The sequence below is a fragment of the Scyliorhinus torazame genome, chromosome 5 (genome assembly GCF_047496885.1).
Source record: "Scyliorhinus torazame isolate Kashiwa2021f chromosome 5, sScyTor2.1, whole genome shotgun sequence".
Classification (NCBI taxonomy): Eukaryota; Metazoa; Chordata; class Chondrichthyes; order Carcharhiniformes; family Scyliorhinidae; genus Scyliorhinus; species Scyliorhinus torazame.
Genome location: NC_092711.1, coordinates 254,984,410 through 254,998,299, shown reverse-complemented (window position 1 = coordinate 254,998,299; position 13,890 = coordinate 254,984,410). Strand labels below are relative to the sequence as shown.

At 46.0% G+C, this 13,890-nt stretch overlaps 1 protein-coding gene across 3 annotated transcripts in view; it reads left to right on the top strand.

Annotated features, from left to right (window-relative positions):
- Window positions 1-13,030, top strand: part of xpnpep2 (X-prolyl aminopeptidase (aminopeptidase P) 2, membrane-bound) — a 160,632-nt gene extending 147,602 nt beyond the window's left edge. For all 3 annotated transcript variants that reach the window (XM_072505383.1, XM_072505381.1, XM_072505382.1), the window contains 4 exons: window positions 2,340-2,402; window positions 6,158-6,234; window positions 9,998-10,096; window positions 11,679-13,030. In XM_072505383.1, coding sequence (XP_072361484.1) covers window positions 2,340-2,402; window positions 6,158-6,234; window positions 9,998-10,096; window positions 11,679-11,879 — 440 coding nt within the window. In that variant the 3' untranslated portion in view covers window positions 11,880-13,030. The remainder of the gene's footprint in view (window positions 1-2,339; window positions 2,403-6,157; window positions 6,235-9,997; window positions 10,097-11,678) is intronic.
- Window positions 13,031-13,890: the final 860 nt, after the last annotated feature.

Below are 13,890 nucleotides of genomic sequence, written 5' to 3'. Positions count from 1 at the left end.
CATTACATTCCCTTTGTCTTTTGTCCACAACAACTTTGTTCTTTGTCAATCTCCCCTGACCTTCATCTTTTGCTGGCCCTCTTTCTAGCCCTTGCTGCTGCACACCTGTACCCTCCCCCCCCCCCCCCCCCCCCCCAACTACAATATAACTCTCATCCTATTTTCTCTATCTCTGACGAAGAGTTATCCAGACTCCAAAAGTTAGCTCTGTTCTCTCTCGGATGCTGTCAGACCAGTTGAGATTTTGCAGCATTCTCTGTTTTTGTTTCAGATTCTAGCGTCTGCAGCAATTTGCTTTTAGATTTTTAACATGGTCTAACTAGTGCCTTGTATAGTTGTCGCAAGACTTCCCTATTTTTATACTCCATTCCCTTTAGAACAAAGGCCAACATTCCAGTTGCCTTCCCACTCACCTGCTGAACCTGCACGCTAGCATTTTGTGATTTATGCATGAGGACCTCCAAATCCCTCTGTGCTGCAGCTTTCTGCAGTGTTTCTCCATTTAAATCAGTGATGTGCTTTGATGCAATCAGCCCCAACAAATCAGGATGTGGAGATGCCGGCGTTGGACTGGGGTGGGCACAGTAAGAAGTCTTACACCAGGTTAAAGTCCAAGAGATTTGTTTCGAATCACTAGCTTTCCGAGAGCAGCTCCATTCACCTGAGGAAGGAGCAGTGCTCCGAAAGCTAGTGATTCGAAACAAAACTGTTGGACTTTAACCTGGTGTTGTAAGGCTTCTTACTGTGCCCAAAAAATCAGGTTATAATTTGGATTATTTATATTACAAAATGATGGTCAGACTTCAGCCAGTTTCAGATCCGATTCTATTTTTAAACAGTGGTAGAATGCAGTACAGAAGATTAAATATGCCATCCGAGGGTCGGAGGAAGGCTTCCTAAATGTATGGGGAAACTGTTCGAGGACAGCAACAACGCATCACAGAATCATAGATTCATGGAATTTACAGTGCAGAAGGAGGCCATTTGGCGCATAGAGTCTGTACCGGCCCTTGGAAAAAGTATCCTACCCAAGCCCACACTATCCCCATAACCCAGTAACCCCACCTACCCTTTTTGGCACCAAGGGCAATTTGACGTGGCCAATCCACCTAACCTGCACATCTTTGGACTGTGGGAGGAAACCGGAGCACCCAGAGGAAACCCACGCAGACACGGGAAAACGTGCAGACTCCGCACAGACAATGACCCAAGCCGGGAATCGAACCTGGGACCCTGGAGCTGCGAAGCAACTGTGCTAACCACTGTCCTACCGTGATGCCCCTAATAGGTAGGAAAACGGGATAGTTAGAAAGAAAAGAGAGAGGAAAGGGGAAAGAAAGGCATGGGGGGGGGGGGGGGGAAGAGAGAAAGGGCTGGAGAGACGCAAAAGAGACAACACGAGAGGGAGGAGGAGGCAGCCCCCCCCCCCCCCAGCCACAGGAGAAATACAGTTGAAGCCGTATTCGAGAAAAGAAAGAGGGGAGGAAGGGGGGGGGAAACATTCCCCTCTAGACCAACTGGGGGGACACTAGGGGGGCTAGGTGGGAGGGGCGCAGGGAGGGATGGGCAGGGGAGGTGGGCGGGAGGGACCGCATGCCGAGCCAGGGAGCGGCAGACTGCAGATAGGAACACTCGCTGTTTTGTACAGTAAATGAACATGACCAGCAATGTACATAACTGTTTATAATAAAGCGGTACAGTACTGAAGACAATAATCAGTGCAATGCTGGAAGCTTCAAGAAAGTACTATTGGGTTGTATCTAATAACCTTGCTGGTCCTCCATCTCTGATCTATCCTGGAAGCAACTTGGCCTTTACTGTTACACATATTCCTACGCAAAGAGCTGACCGTGGGGACGGCGCAGTAGCACAGTGGTTAATACTGTTGCTTCACAGCTCCAGGGTCCCAGGTTCAATTCCCGGCTTGGTTCACTGTCTGTGAGGAGTCTGCACGTTTTCCCCGTGTCTGCGTGGGTGTCCTCCGGGTGCTCTGGTTTCCTCCCACAGCCCAAAGATTGCAGGTCAGGTGGATTGACCAAGCTAAAATTGCCCTTAGTATCCAAAATGGTTAGGTGGGGTTACTGGGTTACGGGGATAGGCTGGAGATGTGGCCTTAAGTGGGGTGCTCTTTCCAAGAGCCGGTGCAGACTCGATGGGTCGAATGGCCTCCTTCTGCACTGTACATTCTATGAATATTCATGGCAATACTCATTTCTAAATTTGTTGCAGGTAAATTGTGACACATATTGGATATTCCTAACCTCCAGAGCAGGCAGTAACACAAGTCACTGGTTTGGAAACATAAATTGAATTTTGCTTATATTTCTGTTCATGTGCAGGGCCAGTTGGCATTGGGAGTGGTCATACTAGCCGACTTCACGTGGGGATGTTTACATCGATTGGTAAGCATTTCTGAAAAGGAGGTTACTTAAACAGCAAATGGCGGTCGAAGAGCCCACAAAGAAAAACCTGAAACTCAGATATTTAGTATTGCTTTGTTGAATTCTTCCATTTCAAAACCATAAGAGCACTTGGGTGAGGCAGGGGTTGCTGGTGATGGCACGGAGTGGCAGCAGCACCCGGGTGATGGGGGTGGGGAGGGTAAGGGAAACATGGTGGCAGCACTGTAGTACAAGTGGAAGCATAGTAGCACAAGCGGATAGCCCTGTGGCTTCAAGCGCCAGAGTCCCAGGTTCGATGCCAAAGATGTGCAGGTTAGGTGGATTGGCCATGCTAAATTGCCCTTAGTGTCCAAAAAGGTTAGGAGGGGTTATTGGGTTACGGGGATAGGGTGGAAGTGAGGGCTTAAGTGGGTCGCTGCAGACTCGATGGGCCGAATGGCTGTCTTCTGCACTGTATGTTCTATGTTCTATGAGGTTGGACAGTGTAGTGAAAGGAAACAAAGAGATTGCAAAGCAGGAGAGGAGACTAAAGAGGCATATCTTTTACCAGTGGCTTAAAAAAACAATTAATTAAATTATACAACAGAATAGGAGAGAACATGCATGGAATTAGCACCTCCTCAAGCATTTCACAGCTAAATACTTGTTAAATGGGCAGCACGGTAGCATTGTGGATAGCACAATTGCTTCACAGCTCCAGTGTCCCAGGTTAGATTCCGGCTTGAGTCACTGTCTGTGCGGAGTCGGCACATCCTCCCCGTGTGTGCGTGGGTTTCCTCCGGGTGCTCCGGTTTCCTCCCACAGTCCAAAGATGTGCAGGTTAGGTGGATTGGCCATGATAAATTGCCCTCAGTGTCCAAAATTGCCCTTAGTGTTGGGTGGGGTTACTGGGTTATGGGAATCGGGTGGAGTTGTTGACCTTGGGTAGGGTGCTCTTTCCAAGAGCTGGTGGAGTCTCGATGGGCCGAATGGCCTCCTTCTGCACTGTAAATTCTATGTATGTTAAAATACAGTCTCCGTTAAAGTTGCAGCCACTTTACATACAATAAAGCCCAACAAACAGCAAATTAAATGATCTGTTGTTTGAGTGAAGAATGTTGGGCAGGGTGTCAACAAAATGCCCTGTTTTTCTTTGAGTGATTCCATCAGGCATTTTGCATCTAACTGAATGAAGACCTCAGTTTTATTCGATTTGATCGGGGGTACGAATATTGCCGGCGAGGCCAGGTTACATTTACTTGCTTTTCGTGAAGCCGCAGGTGTTGAATTTTTCTAAACAAGTTTCTCGATAGGGTGGATGGAATCTTCACAGGCCTGTGGAGATGGATCAGAAAGTGAGTCCAGGAGGAAACTTGGAAACTTGTACCCACCTCCCAAGAAATCTTGTCAGAGGAGGGTCAATGTGGCAGTAGGTAATCAATTAAGGGGCCAACTCTTCCTGACGTTGGACAGGCCTCCCAAATGTGCCTGCAGCCTGGCAGGTACATGTCGGCTGCCTCCTGGAAAAGGCCCTGACTAATTTTTAAATGTTCAGAATGCCGCAGGACACTCTATTATGAGGCAACCATGGTGTCCTGCCTGCCTCAAACAGCACCTACCCCGTGGGAACCTGCCAGCCATCCTGAACTGGATGGTGAACACAAATGCATTTACTTAATTGGCAACAATGTAAGATTGTAAACCTATGGGCAGAATCTTACCAAAATCTGGCAAAGTGTCAATTCCGGTGAGAAAACCAGTGCAAGTCCCGCCAGCGCAGAATATTGAGCCTCTTTCACAATTCTTTCAACCACACAGATCACGCTGCGCTCGTTGCTGCGTCCCGCTGATTCGCTCGCCCCAGGGCAACTTACTTTATGCACTCAGTGGAGTGCTTCATATAAACGCCGACCAAGCATCTGGTCCAGGTCCATTCAAGGCGATGACTGCCAGGAAGCCAGCACTGCGCTTTTCAGCATGCGAAGAGTTAATGTCATGTTACAATTAGCAATTAGATGGAGCGAGGGACAGTATTATAAAAGGCACTGACTCTTAGGATTCTGGGAGAGAGTGGAGTAGAGGATAGGAGACTGAAGTGAAGTGCATAGCAGAAATAGGGAGGATAGAATATAGTTACAGTTAGAGTACAGAGATAGTGTTAGCGAGTGTAGTTCAATATAATCTATTTGTTTACTATAAGAGTAAATGTTGAACTTTAATTAATAGTGTAAATAAATTTAGCTTCGTTGATGAACCTAGCTTCAAATGACTTTGTGAACATTGTGCAGTCCATCCTGACGACAACCACTCAAAGATCACCACACTCGTGGCTGCGTGGGTCTCCTCCGGCTGCTCTCGTTTCCTCCCACAGTCCTAAGATTAGATAGATTGGCCATGATAAATTGCCCAAAGTGTCCAAAGAAGTGTAAGTGAGGTGAGGTTATGAGGATAGGGTGGGGATGTGGGCTCTCCAATTGGTACAGTGCTCTTTTGGGGGGTCGGTGCAGACTCGATGGGCCAAATGGTGTCCTTCTGTTCTGCAGGGATTCTACCAATTCTATGCCAGTAGTGTCTCCAAGAGGCTCCACCATCTGTAGTGCTCCTCCCAGGACAGCTCAGGCTCAGCCTCCCCATCGTGGTCCTGTTCCTGGCCATGTGCTGTGGCCCAATCTCTGCTGTTACTCGATTGCTATGAATAGAAAATCTAACTCGACAGGCCCCTTGATTCTCCAGAATCATATGCTGAAAAGAGGAGAACTCCAAAGTGAGCAATGAGGATTTCTGGCAGCCCCCCTACACCTCTGGGAAATCCACCATGCACTTCCCCCTTAGTGAATGCATATCACTGAGCCTCACACCCTCCCTCTCGCACTACAGCCACTTCCCCACAACTCTCCTTCTCAACTGCACCTGGATGAGACACGTGGACCATATTTTCTGATTCTCTATGAATTTTGCGTCCACGTCGCTGATCACACGCACGGCTATTGCGGGTTCAAAATCGCCCCCAATATGTGCTGGTTCCTAAATAGCAATGAATTGCTCAGCAACCCAACTGTCAATCAGAAGACAGCATTGCGGCCATAGGTTTCTTCATGGGATAATATCATCCTGCCAGTCCCACCTCCTTATCTATAATGAGTACAAGGCTGAGGACAAAGAAATGTCAGCACTTCCCATCACGATTTTAGGACCCACACAAAAAGGTGTAAAGACACAGCAAAACTCCAATCATGTCCCAAAACATTTCCCTAACTACCCAGATAACGATGATCATCAAAGTGCAAGAATTTCTTGCTTAATTTTCTTTGACCAAAGATCATTTCCTATTTAGCCTTCATATTAGCCTTCACATTAGCAGTGATGTCTTTTACCACTATATATATATATATAGATATATATTTGGCACCGAGTTTATGTCTTGAGCTACCGCATGTCGCAGCCACTGAAACAAAGTCCAAACTGTACACGCCACTAAACAGTATGCCTGTTTTAGTACTGGTAGAAGGATCAAGGTTCACATGATCAAGAGAGGAATACAGATAAGGAAGGTCCATATTACCCTAGCTAACTGGAAAAAACTATAACTTACCATCACAGTATCCAGCTGCTTCTTAAAAGACCCCAAGGTTTTCAGATAAATCACTCTAATGCGCATATTGACCTGCTTTTTGTGAAAAATAACTTGACATCAGGTTCCCGTTTGCACCTGCTGCCTCTTCTCCAGGGGTAGTCTGTTGCGCTGTACATCATACCTATTAACCTTTCTCTTCCAGAGCCTGGTTATTATGAAGATAATGAATTTGGAATTCGTATTGAAGATATTGCTATGGTAGTAAAGGCAGAAACTAAGGTAACACGTATGAATGTCAGTATTGGATCTCTCAAGGGAACCAAACAGTTTTTTTCACCATTCAGTTAGCAGGAAGCCTTATATAAATGTACTGCACTTGGAACACACAGGTCTTTTCAGCACCAGCTGGTGCCATCACTTTTTCTTCTGTAATTGTCTATTTTAATCTAGAATCCAGATTCTGCCTACCTACAGCAGAGTCAGAATCGCCTTGGGTGCAGAATCTCTTCCTGTCTGCACATCACCACATGATCACCGCTGGGGGTTCCCCGATGAGCATTATTATCCTTGAAATATAAAATGCATGGAGTGCTGCTTTCAATCATAATATCAGCTACTGGCAGGGGACAAAATCAAAACAGACACAAATCGGCTCCCTGTAACTGAATTCAGATTTGACAAAAGGCAACGGGCGGGATTCTCCATTGGCTGACACCGAAATCGCAAAACGCAATTGGGCGGAGAATAGGTTCCGACGCTAAAATCGCGGCGGGCGCCAATTTGATGCCAAAGCATCATTCTCCGTCACCTCGTCAATGCGGTGCAGAACACACATACAGCAAACACCGTTTGCATAACATTAGCAGGCTCCACCCAGTATTCTCTGGGGCCCCTGCGATGCTCCGCCTCAGATCGGCCGAGTTCCCAATGGCGTGGTTCATTTGTGCTTTCAATAATAGTGAAGCCGGCGTCATGGCTGCTAAGGGAGAGAGAGGGGGTTTGGAAAGTGTCCAATTTCGCCATAGTTTGCTGACAGTTATGCCGCTGGCCTATGGGGCTTCTGCCAGGGTGGGGAGAGTAGCGGGTGGTGGCCGGGAGGTGGGCTGTGGGATCGGGATGTACGGGCATGGAACACCATTACCGCAGCCGGCAAGTCAGCCATGCAGCTGTACATGCTGCTAACAGCCCCCTGTGAACTTGGGGTCATGGATCCTAAATGTGGCCGCAGGCCACCCCCCTGGGTGCCCTCTGGCCCCAGCTGACCCATCAACTGTATGGGTGCGCTCCAGCACAACCAGTGCCACCTTGTTGGCTGGGATACGTGTGTGTGGGGATTGTAATGTGTATATGGACTGCAGCTTGTCAGCCTCCTGAGCGTTAGTCATGGACCCAGCGAATCCCACACCATTTTTCATTGGAATCGATTACTTTCCACCTGACGCCGGTTCTAGCCCCCCCACAGTTGCTGAATTGATCCCGGTTCGCCACCAGTTTTGCTGTAGTGAAAGTCCACAAATTCTACGTCGGCTTTAGCACTCAATGCGGGATTCTCTGATTGCTGACACAAAATCGTATTCGGCAAATAGGCGGAGAATCCCTTTTGACGCCGAAATCGGGGGCGCCGCCTGTTTTCGGATGCTTTGCCCCCTCCAAAACGGCATCATCTGTGAGTACTCCGCACGCCGTTGGGACGGCCTCAGGACATCACCGGAAGGCCCTCCCCCAATGCTCCGTCCCCGATGGGCTGACTTCCCGACCGCGTGGATCACTTGTGGTCAGAGGTTTCGTCAAACTCACGTGGCAGCTGCGGACAGTCAGGGGGGAGCCGTTCCGGTGGCCAGGGGGGCTTCGGGAGGGGCTGGGGGGACTGGTGGGGGTTGGTAAGGGGTGGCGAAGGGGGTTACAGGGGGCCACTATCTGGCAGGCCGGGTCAGTGCGTGGCGGACGCCATGTTGTATGGGACGACTGCTGCAGGTCACCGCCGTGCGCATGCGCGGCCACGGTTCACGGCAGTTCTCCGGCTATATCTGCAGGGAATGCCGGGGGGTTTACGTGCCGCGGCTGCTAGCCCTCCACCGGGCGGAGCAACGGTGCGGGGCCGCCGCCATCTTTTTGGTCGTAATACTAGACACATTCTCCGGACATAGCCTCAAATTCGGAGAATTCAGCCCTCAATCTCAGAAATGGAGAATCCCGCCCAACATATATATGGTGAGCTATGATAAGGTAGTTTGGGTCTCAGATAAATTTTATAAACACAGTAGATTTCACTCAACCTACTTGAATCCTTTCATGAGATTAAGAAGATTATCTGAAACACACAGCAGCTTTGATGCAATTTGTAAAAAGAGAAAAAGGATCAACACTGTGGTTGCATACCTTCACATTGAGTTCCAGTGAAGTTCTGCTTTGTAATCATAGCCAGGCATTACTATCCCTTGTGAAAAATATTATGTACATGAGAAGACAACTCTGTACCATGTGCAATCAGCATCTGTTATTTGGCTGCCGAGCAATGAATTGAATGCTTTTTCCATTTCAGAAGACTTTAGTGATTTCAAATGGAGCAGCCGGGGCTGCAGCCAGAAACCAGCTCTTTTTGTTGTCTGTAAAAAAAAAAAATCCAAAATGCTTCTGCACATGTTGACAGTTCCTTTCCTGATATGGTGCTGATATGGGTAGCACAGTGGTTAGCACTGTTGCTTCACAGCGGCAGGGACCTGGGTTTGATTCCCGGCTTGGGTCACTGTCTGTGCGGAGTCTGCACATTCTCCCCGTGCCGGCGTGGATTTCCTCCCACAAGTCCCGAAAGACATGCTTGTTAGGTGAATTGGACATTCTGAATTCTCCCTCAGTGTACCCGAACAGGCGCTGGAGTGTGGCGACTGGGGGATTTTCACAGTAACTTCATTGCAGGGTTAATGTAAGCCTACTTGTGACAGTAATAAAGATTAGTTTCACTTTACAGCAAACTACATCCTCCATCATTGTATTCTATCTCAGCTGTGGCTCCATTGCTACCACTCTTTCCAAGTCTGGAAGTTTTGGGTTCAGGACTGCTTTGGGTCCAGAAATCAAAAATATAGACTGATAAGCAAGTGCAGTACTGAGGGAGTGCCACACTGTCAGAGTCACTGTAGCATGGTAGCACAAGTGATTAGCACTGTGGCTTCACAGCGCCAGGGTCCCAGGTTCGATTCCCTGCTGTGTCACTGTCTGTGCGACGTCTGCACGTTCTCCCCATGTCTGTGCGGGTTCTCTCTGGGTGCTCCCGTTTCCTCCCACAGTCCAAAGACGTGCAGCTTAGGTGGATTGGCCATGATAAATTGCCCTTAGTAACCAAAAAAGTTTAGGAGGAGTTATTGGATTAAGGGGATAGGGTGGAACTGAGGGCTTAAGTGGGTCGGTGCAGACTCGATGGGCCGAATGGCCTCCTTCTGCACTGTACGTTCTATGTTCTATGTTTCCAGATGAGATTAAAAGGGGCCCTGTCTGCATGTTCCAGTCGATGTAAAACATGCCTTTTAAAGAGCAGGGAAGTTGACCTGTCCAGTTATCCCTCAAATCAATATTACAAAACTACAGAAACAAATTGTAGGATCATTATCATACTGCTGCTTGTGGGAGGTTGCTGCGTGCAAATTGACTGCTGAATTTCCTACATTACAACAGTCACCGCACTTCAAAAATACTTAATTGGCTGTAAAGTGCTTGAAAAATCTAGTGCTCATGAAAGGTTCTAAATAAATACAATCTTTTATTTTGTTTCACTTTTAGTAAAACTCATTAAACAGCTAATTGTCCTTCGTATCACAGTCAACTCCATTTGGATTTTGAATGCCAAAACATGTGGATTTTGATTTCTGGCATCGATATTTCATTGAAAACGTGGGTCAAAACTAGTTCATTAGATGGCTTGATGCTGAAATACATCTTGCCAGATACAAGAGTCATATGAAACAATAATAACACAAGACGAAAACGATTCTGACATATAAAATTTGTATGAAATAACAATTGTTTTAAACATTCATTTATACAGCACACGTTTGGAGGTGTTCCTTACCTGACATTTGAGCACGTATCTCTTGTTCCGTATGATCGAAAACTGATCGATGTGTCCATCATGAACAAGCAGCAGGTGAGTTGTTATTTGTGTCTTATCTGCAAAATGATTAAGTGACAGAGCTGGTCCTTCTTCATAATGCTGTTTAATATCGCTAATATCTTCCTAGCTATACTTTCGATTCAGACGCTGCTAGTTTCAATTTGCTGCGTGATTTTAATCTTCTGATTTTTTTCTTAGAAATTGTATATTAATCGAAGTGAGAGGTTTTAATGCCGGTGAATGACATTCATTCCCATTTCAGGTCCTTTGTAGTAACCACAGATCACTTCCAATCTGTTTTTGCTACAGGTTCTCTCCATCGAGGTTTCCTTAAGACAGCCCTATGCCGAGAAAAAACATTCACTCCTTGCATTTTCTATGTTTCTATTTCCCACAGCATGCCACCCGAGAGGGTTGGCTGAATGCGATTGCCACTTTAGTGGCAAATTAAATGCAGTCTCATGCTGTAGAGACATGTCAGTTAGGAATGAAACTTTGCAACAATGATGAAGAAAATTAAGCTTCATCATAAAATGGGCTACGTTGGGACGTGCAAATAGTTCTGAATCACCTTAATTTGTTCAGTGACATTTTTGCTTTTATTGTCCCCAAAAATGCAATCTTGAGCACAAACCTTTTGAGGCTTTCCTGGACAGAAGAAATTGCTCCTGCAATTATGTGGAATACATAGAAACATACATAGAAAATAGAAGCAGGTGGAGGCCATTCGGCCCTTCAAGCTTGCTCTGCCATTCATTATGATCATGGCTGATCGTCAAGTTCAATACCCTGATTCTGCCTTTCCCTCATATCCCTTGATCCCGAAGAGCTATATCTAATTCCTTCTTGAATAAAGGCGTAAATGTAATCAAAATGGAAGTGTTTATAAACAATACCAGAGCAAATTCTTGACAGTATTCAATTACACTAAATTAAACGTCATTGCAAATGCCAAAGCAAAGGGCGCTGACTGAGATGAGTATTGTAGTTCATGCCTCCGTTTTCAGTAGGGTCAGTTCTATCACACATCAGGAAGTACAGCTGTTGGTTATGTCTGTGACCAACTTGAGGCATGCAAAAAAGACACGATTGTCTATTATGATGAGCAATCCAGAGATTATTTTTCCTCTATTCTTATGTCAAAATGCTTTGAATCTACTCTATACTGCATCTTGACAAAGGTCAAAAGTCAGTAGATCATAGGGCAGCACAGTGGCACAGTGGTTAGCACTGGGACTGCAGCGCTGAGTACCGAGGTTCGAATCGCGGGCCTGGGTCACTGTCCGTGTGGGGTTTACACATTCTCCCCGTGTCTGCGTGGATTTCATCCTCGCAACCCAAAGATGTGCTGGTGAGGTGGATTAGCCACGCTAAATTGCCCCTTAATTGGAAAAAAAATAGCAATTGGGTATTCTGAATTTATTTTTTAAAAGTCAGTAGATCATTGTTTCGGGATTTGTGGGCAAAGATCTACAGTCTAAGTCCACATGGCAAAGCACATTGATACAGCAGCACAAGCTAATGCTCAAAATGCATTCAGAAACCATGATCTCCATTACGTTACTCTGCTTAAAACTTAGAAGTTTATTTTTTTTCTCAATGTTCTATTTTCTAGATTGACTGGCTTAACAATTATTATGAGAAGGTCCGGAAGACAATGTCCCCTGAACTACAAGCACAAAGGTTAACAGAGGAATATAACTGGCTTCAGAAGCACACAGAGCCATTTTCACACAGTGTCCTTGTGACATACTCACTTATCAACTTGACTGGGGTCCTCTTGGGAAACCTGCTGTTACAAGGAAGGCTTCTTTAAAAATGCCCCCAATTTTTTCCCTTTTCAATATCTGCTCACCACAGGGTCCTTCCTTAAAATAGAAGAAAATCCTCTGAATTACATTTGTTAAAAATACAACCCTTATCGGGCCAATTGAAAACATGTGCCTATCCCCTAATCAAAAAAGACGTCATCAATTGCCTCCAAGGGAACCTGTTTAATTCTCTCACACCCAGATCTGCTGCAGTTGGAACAGCTCAATTCCCCTAAAATCATTGTTTCAGAATGGTCTGGATGTCATTCTCTAGATGGCCAAGCAGAAAAAAAATGTTGGTTCTGTCCAAGGAAGCATAAGTACCCAGTAAATATTGAGGGAAACTTTCCCATGGATGATCTTTTTCTGTAAATGTTTCTTATTAAACTGGCTATCCAGCCCATCAAGCCCATTGTCAGCTCATTGTGGGGTAGTCTGTCTCATTTCCCTGCTCTATCCCCTTAGCCCTATAGGTTTAATTCCCTCAAGTGACTACCCAATTTCCTTTTGAAATCATCTCCTTTGATCAATCCCTGCATTCATCCAATTCTTGCCTCTTGCATATTCCTGGTTGTTTTCGTTCCATTATCAGTGGCTGTGCCTAGAGCTGCCTATTCGTTCCCTAAATCTCTCCACCTCTCTAGTTCTCTCTCTTCCTTTAAGGAGCACCTTAAAACATACCTCTTTGACCTAGTATTTGGTCACTTATCCTAATATCTCCTTTTCACAGAATTTATACAGTGCAGAAGGAGGCTATTTGGCCCATCGTATCTGCATAGGCTAATGTGGCTCAGAGACAAATTGTATCATGATTCTCCTATGGAGTGCCTTGGGATGTTTTATTATGTAGACAAGTTGTTATGGCTATTCTAAGGTTGTAGAAACATGAATCTGAACTGATTACCTTTGATCTGCCTTGGTTTTGTTTAATTTAAATCTCTGTGGGAACAGAAGGGCTCTAAAGTCTACCACCGTGAGAAAGAGGGCACTATCAGTTTTTGGAAATGTGAGATGGTTTTGAGGTTTTCGACTTCCTTGCTGTATGCTAAGCGGCAAGGGCACGTCTCTGTATCATTGCACATGCACAAAGAACAGTTAAATTATACGAATCTTAAATTGTCTGAATTGTTTCATCAATAAATTCTCCTCAGCATTAGCTCAACCCTGACATTCTTACTTCTGAGTTAGAAGTCATATGTCAAGCCGAGGTCCTTAAGCACATAACGTGGGCTCGCTTTTGAGGTACAGCCTTTCAGATAAAATGTTAAAATGAGGCCCTGCTTTCCTTCTTGGGCAGATGCAAAACGCTCCATTCTACTATTTTAAGTCCTTCTCGTTTCTAGCCAACATTGATGCCTCAACAAACACCATAAAGAAAATCATGTGGCCTTCGACCATAATGCGGTTTATGGCTCAATTGAAACAGTTGGGAATAAAAAAGACAGCTGTTCAACATTAGCCACAAAAGCAACTTAAAAATAACTTGAAATGATTTTAAAATAGACAAGTGATGTTGTTGAGAAAAAACTTTACACTGAAGCAATCTTCTTTGTGGACCCGTTAAACTCATCATTACATCATTCAATGCTTAACAAGCCTAGTTGCCCATTATTTACAGATGCAATACATCTCTGTGTCAATAGCACCCAGTATGAAATGGCACCACTCTCCACACCAAATTATTATTTTAGTTCCCTAACCATGGGCGTCATTCTCCGACCCCCCGCCGGGTCGGAGAATGGCCGTTGGCCGCCGTGAATCCCGCCCCCGCCCCCGCCGAAGTCTCCGAAGGGAGAAAAGTCGGCGGGGCGTTAATGGCGCCGCTGCCGCGGAGAATGTCACGGGTCTGCGCAAGGCAGCCGATTTTCGGCCTGCCGATATTCTCCCTTCCGGACGGGCCGAAGTCCCGTCGACGTGATGACCGTTCACGTCGACGTCAATCAAACCTCCTTTTCATCGGCGTGACCCGGTGCTCCAGGCTCACGCCGACCAGCGAGGAGGTGAGTGACGGCCAGG